Below are 19,866 nucleotides of genomic sequence, written 5' to 3' on the forward strand. Positions count from 1 at the left end.
CTTTTGTTATATGAAGACAAAAACATTTCCTAAAGCTCTTCAAAACAAATTGATTAAGCTTGTGATAGCATTTTTGTATTGAACAGAAATCCTTAACAAATGGTGAATTTACATATTAATTTTAAGCATACTTCATAGCTGAAATACGTATTCTCCGATGCGCGATAACTAGTCATTTTGCAGGGGCTTAATAGAAATGAAAGAGTGGAATAATTAATTGAATTACATTAAGAAGAACTCGCTGAAGTTGAGAAAAAGAGAAAGGTAAGTTAAGGGTCGAGGTTTATACTAATAGAGGGTTCAGTTAACTGAGATTCTGAATATTTGTGGTGATGTGGTTTTTGAAGCAGTCGTGAATTGCAGAGTTCCTTGTTATAAGAAGCCATATATTCTCTAAGCTTTGACTCGATGGGCATTAAGTCATAGAAACACGGTAGCCAGAAGCGTTCGCTATTTTTCGAAGCGAGCCAAACAGCGCAGCGAATGTTTTCTATAGGCTATCACCAGCAGAAATATATCCGTTGCAAACAGGCTGTATTTTTTCTTTTGCAAGATTTTAAAGGGCGGGGCTAAGTGTTTTTTTTTTTCTATTTTTCCGCGTCTCGTCTAACGTCCAACAGTCAAAGTACACAGGCCTCGTTTTTGAACGACCTTTTTGCCGGTCCCAGAACCATATTTTCAATGAAAGCACGTTACGTTTGCATAAGTAATTCAGTTGGGTTTTATTATATGAACGCCCTGCGAGCTATATGGCTCGGTATGGTATTACTTAGATAACTTATATGAAATAAAATATTCGATTGCTTATTGTACAAAAAAATTAAATTGCCTCTGAATACAATTCACCGTAAAGGCATATATATATATATATATATATATATAAGGCTAACGAATTGTATTTTGTGCCGTACTTAGAAAATTGTTTTTAAAAGAAATTGTCGTGTCGATATTCTCGTAGTTTATCGTGGAATATGACACTATCGTCGATATGACTCAAACTTTCAGCGTTCTATACATGAGACAAATACTTAAGATCCTCGATCCATTAAGAGTTCCAATAGAAAGCCTTTTAAATATGTCTATAGATCCGCTCTTTGCTTTTCTCTTCGCTCCGTCAGTTTACACACAGCGAAATAAAAGGGTTTTTTCAGCGCATCGTCAAAGTTGCACAGCGCTGCCAAAAAGTCTCATATATCATATTTTTAAATAAATCTTGTTCCTAATGCTTTGAATGTTGTGTTTTGTTGATCAACTCGAATTCCCACGCATTGCTTGTGTCATCATTACGCTCGAGATGGCACCCTTTACTTACGGCTATAATGAGTAGCTAGTGGACTAAAATAATGCATTCATGCAAAAACTGATAGAGACAGAGTACAGTTCGAGACTGTGCACGAACCAGGAACCAGGCGGCTATTCCATTTGGAGGCCTTTCGGTTAGGGAGGCAGCTTGTGAGTTTAAAATAAGCACAGCTCCATTGCAATCTTACATAAAGGTGTGCAAAAAGCTACAGCTGCCGATACAACGAACGAGCTTACCTCAACCCACGTCCATCTACGTGTGTGACGCCTATCTAAAGGCAACGTTAGCACCAGGATCATGCCAGATTACTACAATCTAATATAATACAATAATACAATGCATAAAAAGGTGAATTTCGTATGAGTTTGCTAGGCAGCTGAACATAAATAAACCCGACAGTTACCATCACAGACTAGGATTGGATAATGGCTTCCTTGACACGGCGCGATTAGTGTTCCTTGACGCAACCTGATGAAACGTGTTTTGCACGCGTAGTGTGGTTCAATAGGTAAGCAGTGAGTTTTCTTCGAGTATCTCAAGACTTTAATGGAGTTAAACGATTGCACTTTTTTAAATAATTCTAATATGAACAAGACGTCTTTTCATATGGTAGTGAGCCATCATGAGGGTAACTGCGCTCAAGGGAATAAAATGAGCTACACTAACATGACCAACACCCGGAATTAATGTTACGATGTTCACCTCCGTGTCCGCAAAGGAAAAGTTTCTTCATTTCTTTCGTATTTTCTCGAGTTTACTTCAAGGAAAGTATGCTAATGAATGCATCCGTCGGGGATTTTGCAGATCTGTTTGTATGAATTAGAAAAGAACTGAAGACTGCTGAATGGCTGTGAACACTTCGTACAAATCGGCAGAATTTTTTAACGATTTATGGTAGAAGGAACTATGATATAGTCGGCTTAACAACAACTGTGCACGGGAAATCATGATGGCCGATATAGTTAGAAGATCGTAGAAGATAGGTATCTTTCCGCTGAACGAAAAATTTATTCGCAGAAGATGATCATCTTTCTTCAGTGGTACGGCCACTTTCTACAAGTACTTTCTTCAGTGGTAATAGAACGTCTTTTTCGTTGTCAATTGCTGCTGCAAGAAGCAAACGCCAGAACCTGTAAATCAACCGTTATTCTCACAAACGAATATTAGTGGCTCTGTTTTTGAACACACGACCCAGCCGTTTCAACTGCCTTACGGAGTTAATTCTCGTTTACATATCAATATTTTCTAGATCAAAACAATTTAGTATTTCGGAAATGCTCAGCAAAGATCATAAGAATGGTAGCTGACCACCCAAATCGCTTTAATTGGCTTCTTCGCATAAAATTATTAGTAGATTGATTATTTTTTTGAAAACTGACGATTGACATTATGTGTCCATGTGCGTGTGATGTCCATTTTAGGACACCAAATAGAGAACTGCTTTGCAAACACACTAATATCATCCTGTCTCAGCCATAGAGCCTCTAGTTAAGTGACATTGTTCAAATAGAACTTTTTCGACGTTACACCTATTCTGAGTTTTACATAGAATACGGTTGCGAATTTTCTCATTACGATGTTATTCTCGAATAAAGTTCGCCTTTTTGTTTTTATGTCAAGGTCCGGCTCATACAAAAACAGCTTTTTTTGCACCAAGATGTCTGTTCGATTTAAACCATCTTGCATTATAGACCTTACCTTCATAATACCTATAAAGGTAGCAGTACGGCACAGTTGCACTCATTGCGTGAATCTCTGTGATAGTTTAGAAAATTGAAGAAAATTTGTTTTCACATGGGATTACCCGCACAGTTTTACGTCTTTACCTGTATTAGACAGAGCGCCTTTGCTAATCGTATTCCTTTTTTCTGATCCGCTATTAATTGCATCGACGGTGGTCATCGGGTCAGAATCTTGCCAAGCTGTTCGAATACTTAACGCAACAATTACACGTCATCCTCTTGGACGACTTATGTAGTAAGCGGTAATTCATCATGCACAAGATATCCATCACAAAGAGCCGTGCGGTAATCGCTAAGCAGGCCGCTTAAAGTTAATTTCTCAACTTTTTTTTTTCAACAAGTTTTCGAACACTATGAGACATACTCTACCGTAGGTAGGTTTCAGTTGTTAATGAGATTACCGGCAAAATGGTGTCGTATTCGTGAGCAATTACGTGTTTTATTTTATTTATTTATTTTTATTATTATTTATCAGAGACAATGTTTAGAATTAGCTCGAAAGTTCGGAACGCCCATTCGGTTTTGATGTACCGACGAAAATTGTAGCATATGTTGGAACTGTATTGTTATTGTTGATGTTCTATTGTCACCAGGTCTGTTCCCTAACATATGTACATATAGCGTTTTATGGTTTCAAAGGATTCATGTGCTTTATTAAAGAACCTTTCACTGACTATGATATGCACTCGACCTGATCAGCCAGTATCGTTCGTCAACAGTTCCCTTAACAACAATTTTAACAAGTTTTCTATTATTTCCTTTTACGATATTTATATATATACTTCGTTGTAAAATCGTCGTCAGTCAGTATCTTCTCACGCTTTTAGTAGGCTGCTAAAAGCTGATTCTTGAAAATGGTGAGCGAATTCGTTCATGCCTCTGTTTTGTAAAATGTTGGATCTAGCTGAGTTTTGTGTGTCTGCGTGTCTGTATGCGCCTGTGTGTGTATAGCTGGCTGACTGTACATGCGCCCTCCTCTGTATGCCCATTTTATAGTTTGGCGCTTACTTGCTAGCCCTGCCGCAACGCCAGTACCCTCTGCTACGTTGTGTGTTCTTCTGCCCATAGCCCGCTTTTAGGTTCGCCGCCGTATCTGGCAGATCGTAGTAATCGTAGTGAATGCGGTACCCTCCTCCACTAGCGCCCGCGGTCCGACCTCCTTTTGGCTTTAACAGTTCGACAGCACCGTTGACTGTCGCCACCAGCGTAGCAGCTCTGAGGAGTAAGTCTATTTTGCGATCGAAAGCAGACGAGCCTGTCCAGACGACAATGGCAAAGGCATCTCTCTCTCCTTACTTGTAGTCAGCGATTGTGGGGCACAGAGCTGGCTGTGTGTCCCTTGACCGCCAACAGCCATCGCAATTGGATTTAACCACGGAATATCGATGTCTATTGTGATCAATGTCAACTGCTTCCTCGTGCCTCGAAACGGAAAGGACCACGCGGACCTCTCGACGACAATAGCTGCTGGTTGAGTGTGAGCTACGACTGGACAGTTGAAGTGGTTTGCCTGAGGTGTGTGCAAAACCGTGAAAAACGATTTGCAACCGAAGAGAAAAGCTGCAAAACAGCACCGCACTTTATTATTTGGCTGTCACTACGAAGGTGTCTCAGTGAATAAGGAACAGATGCTGCGGTGACAACGTTGGTTACGCGTCGTTCATCAACGGATTTTCTCATACATGACGTAGCAGCCATTCCACTCTGTTAGAAAACGTTCGTGTCGATTAGCGACTGACTATTGAGTGTTCCTTCGTCTGCTGTTGGACTGAACATTTGATTCACAGAAGTAATCGTTTACCAGTTGTCAACAGTTCCAGTAAGAATTAAGCTAACAACTTCATAGCATATATGTAAGAACCTGATAGGGTTAGATCGTAGGATGCATAGGATATTAGTAATAACAGACCGGCGACATAAGCAAAGCTTTGTTACGGTCAGGCTCTACGTCGCTACCTCAAACGACGTTTCGTTCCACTCGGTCCGTGACATATACGATGAGGCGTTTCACTGCAAGCGGCGGATTAACATTTAAGGCAATGGAAAATAATCATGCTGCTTCTTAAATCGGCTAGTCATTATTTATTGTGTTTATTAAAAGCTTTTTATTTGTAGAGAAGCTGAGAAGGTTCTACGTAAATGTCTGCCGAGTGGTTGATTGTGTTATAGCATTTCCGACTCAGCTTAGAGTTTAAACAGGAAAAATCGGTGCTGATCGACAAAGCAGTTCGCTAGGGTAGGAAACGATGACCCCATCTCTAACGTCAGCAATACGTAAAAGTTGCTTTTCGCGTATTACGCAGCAGTTGCCATGGCAGCGTTATAGGTTTACATTTTATATTACACCACTACGGAGGCTAGCGGGATTTTTGTAGCATCGACCTGCCTAGGCTGCCCAGGGACAAGCGGGAAATGGCCCCCAGTCAAGTACTAGGGCCCGAAAAAAAAATGCAGTCGGTTCTGTAAACGGAGCAAGACAGGGATGGGTTACAAAGACGAGTCGGTGCAATCAAGAAACAAACAATGATAATTATGTGAGCCAAACAAAAAACCTCGATAAAAAGGAATGTTAGTTCTGTGAATTTATAGAGTCTGACAGTGCCACAGGTGTCCCTAATTCTGTCTGTGAATGATTGCGGCACTTTAGTTTTGTGTTACCGGCTGGCGTCGGTAAGTTTGCCCAACTGTTTCACCAGTAAAAGTACAATAACAATTAATTACTGACAAGGACTATAACCGTATTGCCCCCAACCAGACTAAATCGCCCTCACTACCGGTTAATACCATGGCTATAGGCCTATTGACATTGGGTTATCGTAGCACAAATACAGATGAGTCTGTTCGATAGTAACAGAGAAAAGCTTTGGAGGGTTACGGCGAACGTGTAGTTTCATCAGAACTAACGACCCTTACCTATCTGTTAGTTTTTTCTTGGGTAAACTGCTAAACAGCTGAGCAACAGCTGGCCGATTCATTTGCTGATTGCATATGTCGAATCAGCTTCTTTTCTTTACAATTTGGGTTGCGCCATCGTCAGAATTATGCTGTGTATCGAAGGATCGTTATTGCGGACTATTTGCTGTTTTGAAGTGCGGGCCCAAGACAATTACCTCCGTGTGTTGGGTCTTTATCGTTTCTTTCATGGCAGGGATTTTCGTTGTCATATTGTAACTAACCACGAATGCGACCTGTTGCAGCATTTGTAGTGCCTACTGCCATTAATAATCAATTATTGGAGAAGTTCCACGATAATTATATTCCGATAACAAGAATCTGTTGTTTCTAGAAAAAAAACGAGCAACGACGATTCAGTAACTACAATTGCTGGCTATAGCTCTGATTTGCTGACAAGCGCAAGGTGACAGATATTAATAGGTTTCTCAACACACAGTTACGACGGCTGTAGTAAAGTTATACTATTACACCATTAGCTAAGCTGTCGACTCATAGAAAAATTCATCCATTTAAACATAGATTTTGTTCTATCAGTAAAAATCATCGTTTTTGTGAAGACATGACCTATCCAATATTTCGACACGTTATATCTTAAACAAATTATTGTTGTCGTTAGCTTTTCTACTTCTTTCGAATAAAGCAGGCTACCACAGGTGCGGGTACTCGATAATAAGACTGACCTGTACATAGCAGCAGCAAGACAACTACACTCAATGAGCCGTCCAATAGAATACCAAATTTCGTCAACGACAAATGTCGTCGCTATTTACTTTAGTTCTCTGCATTTGCGAGATTATCAGCGACATTTCTCTTAGGTGATTCCGAGTTCCCTGATATTGGAAATGTTCTTCAAACAGTAAAATGCGTGTTATGCCGGGGACTGCAAAGCAGTTCATGTCTGTGTGTATAGGATTGCGTTGTAAGACTATATTCGGAATGTTTACCACAGCTAGAATTGTCTTGACTAACTCGGTGGTTTTTTTTTTATACTAAACTATATATCTTATTACCACTTTTGTATAATAATTATAATTTAAAATAAAAAGCTTTGATCATGCCGACGGTTTGTTTCTGCTCAAATTTCGAAGCATCTACCATAGAACATCACACGAATGAAGCATCGCGTAACGTTTTCCAGTGCTGCTTAGTCGTGTGTATGCTAGGTAAATAGCGACGATAGTTGAATGATGACTCACTGTTTTTGTTGTCTCAAACCCCGTGCTTGAAGATGCGTCTAGCGGGTTGCTACGAGTAGGCAGTGGATCCACAGCCCTGTCTATACCATGCTATGCCATGACTGAGTTTATCCGACAGCGTTGGCGAGCTGTCGCCGTTGCCATCGCTGTTGTGCTTGTCGGTTGTATATCTGGCACGAGCTTAGTCAGCTGCTTGCTCGTTCACCATTTCATCGGTCTATGCGACACGTAAAAGCTAGTATATTGGATATGTTAGTTAGGGCTGTGTATTACGATTATGGTCACGTCGTGTCACAGTTTGCTGATTTGACGGCAACCGTTGTTGCTTGCGTTGTTGTAACTGCGCTTGCAAAGATACACGCCTAGCGGCGGGTCGCCGCTCGTAGGCTGCGATTACAGTCGGCAGTAATAGGCGACCTTTAAATGATGATAACCTCTCAGCCTAAGAGATAGGTAAATAGATGAAGCCCGCATTCATCAAGAGATCATAGTGAAAATGATAATTACGTATTACCGTTTTCATATCTAATATGTATGTACATATATGCTAGTCGGTGAATTTGCACGTTCCGATTGATTTCGGTAGATATGGCTTTACGAGCCACATAAATGCCGTAGCCCTTGACTTCCAGGCGCTTTGCAGCTATGTACCAGGAGTTACTAGCTGGGGTATTTTCCGAAACCTTTTACCTAAGTGCATTACCGACAATTTCGACCATTAGAGCTAACAATAAAATATAAGTGGGTAATATATGTAGTAACCTGCATTGCGTTTACAGAAAAGTATTAACTGAACGACGCTTGGAAAAAATCTAAAATATTTTTGGTGGGTTAGGCGCGTGTTATTGGAACCTATTTGGGTCAAGCCTATTCCCAAACTTTGCCACCTAAGCAGACTTTTTATTTCGAGCTTAAATATTTGCAGACTGTAAACCCAGGGCCCACAGTAGCAAACGCAACTTAATCGAAAAAATCAAATTTACCTCAGTCAAATACTTGTCAATGACAAAATAATATTTTGATAAAAATGTTATTCCGTGAACAGGGATCATTCGTCATACTTCTTATAAAAATACGAGGATGCGTAGGAACAAGAAAAAGCAAAAGCGACGGTTGAAAACAGAACAAAACGCGTCTATATTTTTGGAAATCCTTAGGAAATCCATCTGAAGGCCCGTTTGTGTACCACATATCCGCTTTATACTAGCGATCATTTGCAACAGAATTAATAACAACTGCCAAATAGTCCAAGAAAGTCGTTTACAGCCACCATGTTTTATTTCTCCGACAGTTTCAAACGTGACGATCGTGCTAGGACTGGTAATGACCCGAACGGCAATAATATGTAGTTACAGTTAGGGTTAGTGAAGATAGACTAGACCTGATAATTAGATCATGTTGTAACGAAGAAGCATTGCAATTCGCTACCGTTCAAAAAGATATCACTCATACTTGGCTACAATATCGCTATCGATATTGATCTATGTGTTATACCAGTTCGCGTATCTGGACCAACTATCGAGTCCACTTTGCGCAGACAATCGTCCACAGCTGATTGCTGATCTGTCAGACAGCGAGTTGTAGCCTAATATTGTCATACGTATAATGCAAATACTCTCCTTTTGTCCACGAACAACCTTTAGTGTCACATTGTATCCAGCTTTGTGGATGCTAATATGACGACAAGCGGTGCTAGCTATCCCCGTCGTCTGTAAACACAAGGTTCCGTCTGCATTAACATTGCGTTAATCAACATTCGTAAAGCTATGTTTTCGCAGACGTTTATCTCAAATAGCAATCGACTATTCATCACTCGTCGGAAACAGCGGAAATAACGTCGCGTGTATAACCAGCAGGCAGCAGCAGCAGAAGCAACGGTGGCTAAATGCATGCATCGGCATTGCAGAACCAACTCCCAGCCGGGATGACCAATCGATCCCACAGTGAAGCAATCAGCAGCAGCGTCTGCCCCAACCGTCTCTATTATATTTAACGCGTCGAAAAACAGTGATAGAAGAGATGGATTGGGGTAACAATGACGATAACCGCTGTTAGTGGCCTGTTAATGACGCAGTGGCGGCGGAAATATATAAGCAGGGAATGATGCACGCTTCCCCGTTGTGACATAGGCCTTCGCCAGTATTGTATTTTTAACCTTTTCAAGTTGTTAAAAAGCCTTAGCAGATACCTTCAGGTGAAACAAAAAGTCAGCGATTGCCTGTATATGCCCTTTTCTATGCATCCAAATGTTCAAAAAAAAATTCGCTTAAAAAAGTTTTTTTGTAAAGTATGCGCGGCTATGTGTCGCAGGATGGCCGCAGCAATTCTCACGGCGTCTAACACTAAATAGAAACTGACGTTTTTTGAACATTTGTTGACCGTTTGTGGGTTACGAGATCAAGAAATTTCATGTCGGTGGAACATGTGTGATTTGTCGATACGCTTTGAACTCTTCGAAAATTGAATGCTCAAACTTCTCTAGCTAATGAGCACGTCGATCTATAAGCCGGCCTTCGCGTCATCGGTATCTTCGTTAGCGTACGACGTCACGGCTGCACTTGTGGTTAACGATCGAAATAGTTTAGGCCTAGCGTGCTTTTTAAGCCTATACGTTTTGCTTTTAATGCTTTTACCAGTCGATTATAAAAGCGTCCTACCTAATACAATTATTCAATGTGTCCTGGAATATAGTGCGCGAAAAATCAGATTATGACGTTTTTTCGGCAAAATTTTGTTTAGACATACCGTCGTAAGCCGTTAGGTAAGATGTCTGCGAGTTAACAATACTTCAAATAGTCAAAAAAAATACTGATTGATAAGCTAGTTAAATAATAAATAGCATTTCCTGACTGGTAATAATGGATGTTGGTTTCATAAGGAAAATGCACATTTATGTTATGTTGTCCTTCTTATTTATAAGATAAGTTTATTTATAATATAAGTTTCGTTGTAGGCATAGTGTTAATCTCAAGACTTCAAGGCTTTTTGCTAACACTTCACCGTATTGTATAATAATCTGTCATGCACCAGTATACATACATCATACATATACTTTGGGCCAGTGTAATGTCGATAGAATATCGTCATAGAATATGTCGATAAACAGAGAGAATGGTAAATGGAACTACGGTATTGGAAGCGGTATTTTTCGGCGCTAATGCCGTAGTTGATGATTTTCTAGATTTTTTAATATTGCTAACATATAGTTTTTTGTAGTGAGAAACTCTAGCGCAAGCTCCGGGTGGGCACTATCGCCACTGCTGTCGTTAAAAACACTGCAACAACTGCAATCCGAAGGCGAGAAATAGGAGTTTCTAATTAAATGTTAGTATTTATAACATAATAAATGATCGGATTCAATTGATAATGGACTATGTACATATTGGTTGAAAAAGTCATTTCCTGTGCTGAAGAATACCAAAGATTTGTCCGTTAATGTTAGGCCTATTTGAAAGATATTCGGTTTTTCGATAGCGCTGCATTAATGAGAACTTGTGGGAAAAGCAAAAAACTATAATTTGTCTTGTTACTACTTCAATCACTGAATCTTCTTATTTGCCATAAGTTTACGTCTCTTGAATGATACGTGTGAGATTTTAATATCTGCTACTAACAATTTTAATCATTCGAAAAATGTAAAAAGGGTCTGTATTACTTATTAGAGCAATTTGCGCAATGGCCGCTTCTAATGTCAAAATTTAATAGGTGATATTTAGTTTATTTGATTGAAACTTTTCTGGTAGTTCTTTGTGACGGTGATTTGAGGCGCTTCGTCTAATTGAATATTGCTATAGGTTTATATTTTACGAATTAGAGGCTCACCTTTGATCAGTACTTCATGGCATGAAGAGCTGGTATGCAAGGTAACGATCTTCTTAACGGTTATAGGCGTTGTGGCGCTTTCTCTTCGGGAGTATCTGTCAGAGTTTCCTGTAGTGTCTACGAAGTTTCCCCTAGGTAATGGAGTTGGGTTCGCCTGCTTCTTCTTGTAGATCTATGCAGATATGGCCATGTAAGATCTGCAAGACCTGACTTTTCTGAGACCTATAGATCACGAGCCAACGTACTACGATGACAGTTGTTTGAATGGTTTGGAATTATTATACGTTCTCATTGATATGGGCTCTCCATTGCCAATACGCGTATAATGTACAGATGTTGCATATTCGCAGGCTGCTCGTACAGCTTTTTTTCGTCTTCAGTTTCAACAGGTCTTGATCCATCGGTCATGTAAAAAAAAAAATGTAAAATAATATAAATTATTATATACATAGTGTTATCGATAGCCAGTGTTGTGCAATCGCTTCTATTACAAACTATCTATATTCGGTATCTAGCTATGTATTGAGGCGTATAATGTATTGATTGGCGTTTTCCTGTGTCGTTACGTCCAAAGATTTTTCAGAATATGTTAAAATTCTTGCTCTCTGTTGTTGTCGTTTGTTTCCGGCTTGAGTTAACCGTAGACAAATATTTAGGTCTGTTTACGATACAAATATCGGCAGAGTTCGCCTTATTTAAATTAAGCACAAGTCATAGGTTGCAGCCTCGATATTTTTGTTCGAGCAGTCTGTCACGACGCCTAAAAACATCATGCAATATGATGGTGTCCGCATGGAGCGATTGTAAATATTGTCAGGGTTTTATATACGGCACGGTTACTAAATCCGAAATTGGCATCAATAGTTTACACGAGAGTAATAGCTGCGAAAACAAATACGGTTATATGTGCATAATAGAAGACTATTAGTAGGCTATTAGTAGGAATACAATGATTAGTTACGCTCCTGAACTAACAGTGTAACCCAGCCCAATTGTTAGTGGGAACAACCAAGCAAATTGACTGTTTTGACATGTATAATCTCTATAATGTATTGTATAGTAGCGTTAACTCTGTTCTTCTTTTTTACAGACGATGCATCACCCCACACAGCAGCAGTACAAAACCGGGGGATACCCACAACAACCGGACTACGGTCAACCCGCGTGTCCACCTCAAGGAGGCTATCCACCTCCGCCAGGATTCATCCCACAACCAGGATACCCTCCAGCACAGCCGGGTTTCGCGCCCCAGCCTCCCGGATACGAACAAGCTCCACCATACGGTAACCTGCTGGGTGTTTTTGCCACAACGCATTGTTTGTAGTTTAATAACCTTGATACGGTCGCCGTCAACGACACAGATGACAAAAGCTGACGGATGTCAATTGGATGTAAGGGGTGAAGAAGAGTAGACCAATGAAGGCCTAATTTTTTGATACGAGACATCTTGTTTCGACATATTCTTATCAAGTAAACATGTTGACAGTTTTAGAACCGACTGTCGCGTCATATAAGACCTTGGATCATTTGTGTTTCATTCCATCATAACCATGATATGCTTGTCTACCACATGTCGTTTAGAGTTTTCATACTATTTTGCCGAACACACCTAATTTGATGCTTGGAGTTGTCTTTGACACATCTTTCATCTTTGAAATTAGACGCTGTATTATATCTCTGGTACATCCTATATTAGTTTTTGAATTCACTACCCATCGGGTTTGAGCTCAATGTGTCAAGACGGTCATGATCCATGAAAGCAATACCGGACTGTGAATCACAACCAATACCAGCTAGGCTCATATGCTTTCTCTGATTCGATAGTTAATCCATGTATTTTTTTGGAGAACTCACCTGGTTATTAAAAGCAAATCAGGTAAAACTTGAAACCTAGATCATAATTACTCCACATTTAACAACGCTTATAAAAGTAATTCAAAAAAATTTTATTCATGTCCCTGGCAGCTGTCATCGAGTGAACCTCTGATCCATGTCTATGGTAGAGTTCTGGTCTGCAGCCATCGTTGCTTTATCCATAATAATGATAGTAAACATATACCATCACAACAGTTGTCATTAAGCCAATCACCTGGGTGTTCCCTTGATGTTCTAGGTCATTCTAAGCGATTCGTTGTGGTGTAGATGATTAATGTGGTAAATGTGAGTAAATATTCTTCCCTACTTCGAAACCAACATGAGTGCATTATTGCTTAAGCCCAAAACAAATCTCGAAAGATCGCCAATCCCCCGAATGGTTTCAGCAAACGATCTCGTAGGAGAACGTGGAAGCTTACTCCCTTATATTCATTCAAAATGATATGCCCTCTTTAGCACTTCCCTACGTTGCTATGGCCATGAGTGGCGATGACAGCACAGGTCTATAATTGTCCCAGCACAATCAGTTCGTCGGCGCGTATATTTCAATATATTATGTTTAGTTTGCATAAATAAGAAAATCCTTAAATACAATGTTCTTATGGCACATTCAGTGGTGTACATAAATTTTATATGCTGTTGGCAGGAGTTGAAGGCCGAAGTCTTGGGCGTACAAACCATCTCGTTATACAATATGTATAATAGTATACTAAGTGTAAAAGTCTCTATGATGAGACAATCGGTAATATAAGGCGGAATCGAGTACTCATTTGACTGTGTCGGGGGAAATTTGGGACACCCTGTAACACCAGTAGGCAAAATAACCGCCTGCCCAAACATTAGTATCAACCAAATACTCCGAGTATATTTTATTTAGTATTTAATAAATATATGTATATATATAAAGCTTCTATCGTAAGTGGGTTCGTTCGCTTCTTTGGCAATTTTCCCCTTTTGGGCTCATAAATGTCGTTCTATATGATCAAATTAGTGTAACGTGGTAATGCGACATTGTGTCTCCCTCCGCTGGATTATGTAATTGACGAGGTGGACGGGCGTGAAAGCAAATTAAATTCATAAACGTATCGTTACTGTTGTTAATAATCTAAATAATGTCGTAGAATGTTCAGCCGTCTCGCATGTGCTGTATAGTATAAGTGATTTAATAAATTCCCTTAGAAAATATAGTATCTGTTAGATTTTCATTTATTCGTAAGACGTGTAGCGTATGTTCGCTTGTACAGACGCGTACGCCAACGCTCGCTTCATTTCCAACTCGAAACGAGATCATAGCACGACAAAACAATCAGAGCGTTTTGCTATAACAGTCGAACGGTGTATGGAGCATTCGCAACCATAGGTGACGGTGGGATCACCCGAATAGAAACCGTTGGTCTGAACGAATGTGGGTAGGAAATTGTGCGTTACATTGATACATATTTTTACTATGTCATTAAAAGCACCTCGGCGTCCCATCTGAAATAGTTACAGCGAGAAACAAGCCTGATTGACTCCGTGCAGTAATGGCATAATTTGGAATCTATATATATATATATAGCACCGCAAAGCCAAGCGGTGTGCCATATAAGACTTCGTATAATTCTCAGTCTGTCCGCTTTCTTCCCACTTTGGAATACAGCTTCCGACCGATATTCCTACAGAGTAGACAAGCAACGTTTATATAATCTGGTAAAAAAATACCGGACGAAATGTAGTGGGGAACTGTCCAGTGCAAGCGTCTAATATATAAACGCTGGTTGGTAAGCGAAGCTACACGGAACCAAAATCTGTAGTCAGTTCTCACTTATTCTTGCATGGAGTTTAAAAAGTTCTGGAACTATAATAGTTAGGTAACGATAGTTAGGTTGTTATTATGCAGATATGCAGGGTCTATATCATACACCATTATGGGGAAGAATTATTGTTTTGTATTGGCAGAAGCAAATCATTTTTTGCTGGTCATCACACCGGACTGTTCTCTGAACTCTAATTTCAGGTGCGGATAACGGTCTGGTTTGTTCTGGGTTCTCTTTAAAAGAGGTACGCTTGGCTTTTATTCGTAAGATCTACTGGATTCTCTTTATACAGTTGGCCGTGACCACAGGCTTCATCGCCATATTCATCTATACTGAAAGCGTTAACACATGGGTACTGCGAAATCCTGGAGCTGCCATTGGAGCCTAGTAAGTAAACTACAACACCAAATGATAGCATAAGCATCGCTCACCCTTTGATCCATTACCACGTTATAACTTACCTAGTCCTGTGGACACACTACCAATTGATAGTCACCGCATTTAGAACTTGAAACAACGCGGAATCCACTATAATGGTAGATTTCGTGGTACACAAAAGCTGCAACGTTTGCCAAGAATAAGGCTGTTATTTACCTGAAAGCAACAAGACTGCATATAAGTAATAATGAGCTTTTTATTTATCTTCATTGTCTCTATTATCACATTATACATAATATGAAGATGTGCGCTAAAAGATAAACCATTCCGCAAGACATCTTTTCGCTTCAACTTAAATAAATATTACTGTTTAATTTGGTCATTTACATGATCTGCTACATACAACAATAAACTCGTTCGGTTTTTTCTAAAGAACATTTCCATTCATAGTAATATATAATATATGTATTAATAATAGGTTAGTGATAATACAACAAATAATATGATAATGCTGGATATTGTTTTTGGTTTCTTACCGTTTTCCAGTGTCAGCTTTATCGTTCTGTACTTCGTGCTGATCTGCTGTGAACCTATCCGGAGACATTATCCGACAAACTTGCTTGTACTCGGCTTGTTCACGTGCGCTCTTAGCTATATGGTTGGGGTTATATCCTGCACTTACAAGACTCAGTCAGTCCTTCTCGCCTTTGGTAATTATTGATAATCATAATTGATAACGATACATACACGGCAGCACTCTATAAACCACAGTCTGCATCCTTCCACTTTGCCCGAAATAGCGCTCATACAGAAGGCTTAGATGGACTGATATATTCGTGCATGGTCTGCATCAGTTTCAAATTTCTGTGACAATCGGCACCGCGAATTTGGCGAGTGTTCATTACTACTTGTCGTTCTATCATAGAAGTGACTGCTTCGGCATTTCTTGACGAGCTCATAACAGAACACAATCACATACAGGTTTTCCAGAATTTCTTGCTAGGACTTTCAACCCCCCAATTATAAGGAGCCTTGTTCTATAGACTTTGCTTCTTTAAAAGTTCTGCAGTACGATTAAGTGACATGAACGGGATGAACACGGTACGGATGCTCAAGAAAGTTGCGAAACTTCGATTTCAAGATGCGCAATGAGCGGCGGTACCTTTTTGTTGGGCAAGACAAACTTTATCTACAAAGTCTTTGATAGACAACAGATGGAGGTACTAAGATATCGTGACCTCCGTTTTTTCGCGTAGACTCTCCGCACAGATGCAGGAAACAGAAAAGACCTGTCGTTTGTTTTCCTTCATTCCATAACTTGGCACAAAAAGGGCGCATCATGCCTATCGTGCAGTGTACACTACGCCCACAAAACTGGCTTTTTTTTTATTGTAATATACGATACTGTTTCTAGGCAGTAGAGAAAATACGAAAACAGTCTTTCGATTCGGATGATATATGAAGTGGCAGCATTCTCTGCCAATCTGTGCTAACGATATGACGATTTCGTTGTACTACTACTTTAAAATTCAAAGATCGAAAATTGGTAGTTATATAACAACATCATGTGTACGTACATACATAAATGAATGCCCTATATAAAATCTAAAATTATATATGATATTTTTTTTGTGGTGGCGTGAATTGTACAGGTATCTGCGCAGCCTGTTGCTTTGCGGTGACACTCTACTCATTCAATACGAAGTACGACTTCACTTCTTATGCAGGCGTCCTATTTGTAGCTGCCGTTGCCTTCATGATCTTCGGATTCATTATGATCTTTCTGAACGCACCGATAATGCAGACGGTATGTTATGATGATCAGTTAGGATGGAAAGGTTGATGCAGGCTACGTTTGTCGCCTTTTACCATATAGATCTTTTTGAGATATTGAACCTTCGCTCAACAATTCAGTAACGATCGTCTTTCCCTTTGATGGTATATATTCTAACCGTGTTATGCAACCCATTCTAATTCTCGTGACGTTTAGGTGTACGCCGGTCTGGGCGCCCTTCTGTTCATGGTGTTTCTCGTAGTCGATACGCAGATGATTCTTGGAACCAAGCAACTGAAGATTTCACCCGAAGATTATGTATTCGCCACTATCCAGCTTTACATGGATATAGTCCAGATCTTCCTCTTCCTCCTCCAACTCTTCGGAGAGAGAAAGTAGGAGACCACAAGTCAGTAGAAGATCGACTCGAAAACAGCAGCGTCAATCAACAATGAACTAATAACAAACTGCATGTGAACATCATGATGCACATCGGGAACTTATGCGAAGGCAGCCCCTCTGAACTCGCTCTTCGTAGTTGATCGGTCCATTTTTGTCACATGGATAACAGATCTACTAGTAATCAAACACACCAATCACATACACATCATAACTTAGCAGTTCAATGTTGTAACCTATTTATACTGCGATTATAGTTGACTATTATTGTTGCTGTTATTATATCTATTATATATTTTGTTATTATCTGATTAATAATATTCACTCAAACTCCCTTTTATATCTTAATTATGTTAGCCAAGTGGGTCTCAGTGATATTGTCATCACGTTGGAACTTTGACGAGATTAAAGTGTCGGCTTGAAAAAAAAAACAGCGAAATAACAGAAAGTCCGTTTGGAAGGATTCGTTACCATTTTCTTGGCGTATTTGGCCTGTTCTTTTTCTTCAATGCTCTCTTTTTCCATGCATGTGAAATTTTATTGCGAGAAATTTAAAGGGTAAGGAGCTTTTCCCCAAAGTAAAACCCTTGCTCTAATGGTTCTTATCGATTTTTTTTTAGGTTTTCTGTGGATAATCATTTACAACTGATCAAGTCAGCGAAGTCGACTTGATATTATAACCCTGGACAAAACGAGTTTTAGTATGAGTTTGTTTTTCGCTTGTTAGTTAAAACTAGGTAACAATAATAATGAGGTAGTCCCTAGCGTAGAATAATATAGAATCGGAGTAATCGGGTAAAGGTTGGCTAAAATGGGCAGGTGGCGAAGAGCTTCATGAGGGATATGTGTGTAGTTCCACACGTCAAGTTGAACGATAATTAGAATAACACGAGCAAATGACAAGAGGTACGTGTGAGTAACCCGCTCCGGATCAAAGCGCCTATTGGTAAAAAAACAAATTCAATGTCGATAATTACTCGACAGGCAAACAAAGCACAGGAAATGGTATCACAACCGATAACCGCTACTACTAATTGAGGTTTACCGATATACCTTTATACCAAGCTTCGATAAAGCAAACAGCGATGTGAATAGAAGCAAAAGAGCTATCAATATTGATTATAAAAGATAAAATTATATATATAATGTAAAAGCTATTGACGAGAGGCGACCGCAGGAAACCGTGGACATGGCGGCGTAATTATACTGCAGACTCAAAATTACTATCAGTCACAAATATGGCTACTAACGATGATCAGAAGATTTAGTAAACCATAGGAGGTCCGCATAGGTCAGTTAAAAGTATTACTGACTGCTTTCGAGCACCGGGTGTCGGCAATCTTTGAGTGGAAAATACCAATAAAGCCTATGTTTCTTTAATAACGAATGAAGGGTTCTTGTAAAGTGATTAACGTAATCGGTCATTGCACGATCACTAGCGCCATATTTACCGCCCGAGTGTACTGCGGTTCACGACGAAATAACTTTTATTACTACTAAAAAAACTAGAATTCATAATAGCTAAATTATAGGAGATGTTCAAGAACAAATGTTTTTGAAGGTTGTTTGCAATATGCAACGGCTACTGTATTCGCTGCCTGTTAATTCTTCATTTTCCAACTGAGTAGGAGTAACATAAGTAAAAGCCAAACTAGACAAAAACCGGCAAACTAAAAATAAGACAGTGAAAAAGGTAGTCATTGAGAAAGTGTTTTTTTTTTCTGATTTTATCCATAATTTTTTTTATCGACCTGCTTAGATATTGAAGAGGAATAAAACGAATATGATATCTTGAAAATAGCTGAGACCTGTGAAATAGTTGGGAAATACACAAAAGTAAAGAAAAACTAGCCACGGAATCATCAGCGCAAAGCTTGAGTGGGAAGTACGTGCATGAACTAAACCAAAGAAAAAATATAGACCCAAGTTGTTGAAATATATTGTAAAAGATTACAACAAGCTATCGGACAACTTTTTTGTTTTTTGACATCGTAAAGCGTGTTATCGCAGTCAGGAGTAACTCTACATTTCTGTGTGTAATTAATAGAATTTAGATGGTCTGTAATAACACCGCCATGTCCAAAGAACACTCCAACTATCGCTACATTGTTCTGCAGCGTTTAATACTCCGCAGAATCTAGAGAAAACTTATAATGACACGCGAATTTCCTATCGCGCAATAAACATGTCTATATTGTAGTATACACCGCTGATAGTCCGAGGATAACCTTAAGTACCGATAACAAGCAACACACAAACTGAGAGATTGAAAACCCTGAACCAGACCGATCGAACAGTGGCAAAGTCATTACAAGCGTAATCAGTGGAAAGAACAGCAGGGCTGACAAGACGGCCATAATCGGTGGTGCAAAGCCTGGCGCAGAACTCCATGAGTGTCTTAAATCAGTGTTTTCGATCCCACACCCCAATCGTCGAACACTATAAACAAAGGTCCTGACAGCGTCTCGCACAAAGCTTTACATGTGTTTCTCAAAGGCGTTCATATCTTTGTCCACGGCTTGTAAACATAACTAAAGTGTCTCCATGGTTTCTACATTGGATCGTTTACATTACTATTGTCAAATACGTAGCAGGAGTTGTTCCCCAGATATCACTGTACTCCTCT

General features: G+C 39.6%; 1 protein-coding gene and 1 long non-coding RNA gene across 5 annotated transcripts; one reads left to right on the forward strand and one right to left on the reverse strand.

Moving 5' to 3' along the window:
* Positions 1–905: 905 nt before the first annotated feature.
* On the forward strand, positions 906–18,627 carry LOC111269565 (protein lifeguard 1). 4 transcript variants are annotated; one of them, XM_022849283.2, is made up of 6 exons: positions 906–1,811; positions 12,109–12,301; positions 14,890–15,076; positions 15,614–15,777; positions 16,720–16,874; positions 17,058–18,627. In XM_022849283.2, the coding sequence occupies exons 2-6, from the start codon at positions 12,112–12,114 to the stop codon at positions 17,238–17,240; spliced, it is 879 nt and encodes a 292-aa protein (XP_022705018.1). In that variant the 5' UTR covers positions 906–1,811; positions 12,109–12,111; the 3' UTR covers positions 17,241–18,627. The 4 variants fall into 4 exon arrangements, with proteins under 4 accessions (XP_022705018.1, XP_022705008.1, XP_022704988.1 ...); XM_022849273.2 differs by lacking the exon at positions 906–1,811 and adding an exon at positions 4,382–4,898; XM_022849253.2 differs by lacking the exon at positions 906–1,811 and adding an exon at positions 4,382–4,864.
* On the reverse strand, positions 5,105–15,558 carry LOC111269601 (uncharacterized). The gene is made up of 4 exons (XR_002685853.2): positions 15,151–15,558; positions 11,019–11,409; positions 5,959–10,480; positions 5,105–5,505 (listed from the first exon to the last, which is right to left on the reverse strand). It is a non-coding gene; the product is annotated as an uncharacterized LOC111269601 (long non-coding RNA).
* Positions 18,628–19,866: the final 1,239 nt, after the last annotated feature.

The sequence above is a fragment of the Varroa jacobsoni genome, unplaced genomic scaffold, assembly GCF_002532875.2.
Source record: "Varroa jacobsoni isolate VJ856 unplaced genomic scaffold, vjacob_1.0 scaffold_148, whole genome shotgun sequence".
NCBI lineage: Eukaryota > Metazoa > Arthropoda > Arachnida > Mesostigmata > Varroidae > Varroa > Varroa jacobsoni.

What these genes read in the sequence shown, in the direction of transcription:
- LOC111269565 (XM_022849283.2), top strand. Translation starts at nt 12,112, where the DNA reads ATGCATCACCCCACACAGCAGCAGTACAAAACCGGGGGATACCCACAA. An exon ending in GTCAGTCCTTCTCGCCTTTG is followed by an intron (nt 15,778 to 16,719) that starts GTAATTATTGAT and finishes TGAATTGTACAG; the next exon opens with GTATCTGCGCAGCCTGTTGC. An exon ending in ACGCACCGATAATGCAGACG is followed by an intron (nt 16,875 to 17,057) that starts GTATGTTATGAT and finishes CGTGACGTTTAG; the next exon opens with GTGTACGCCGGTCTGGGCGC.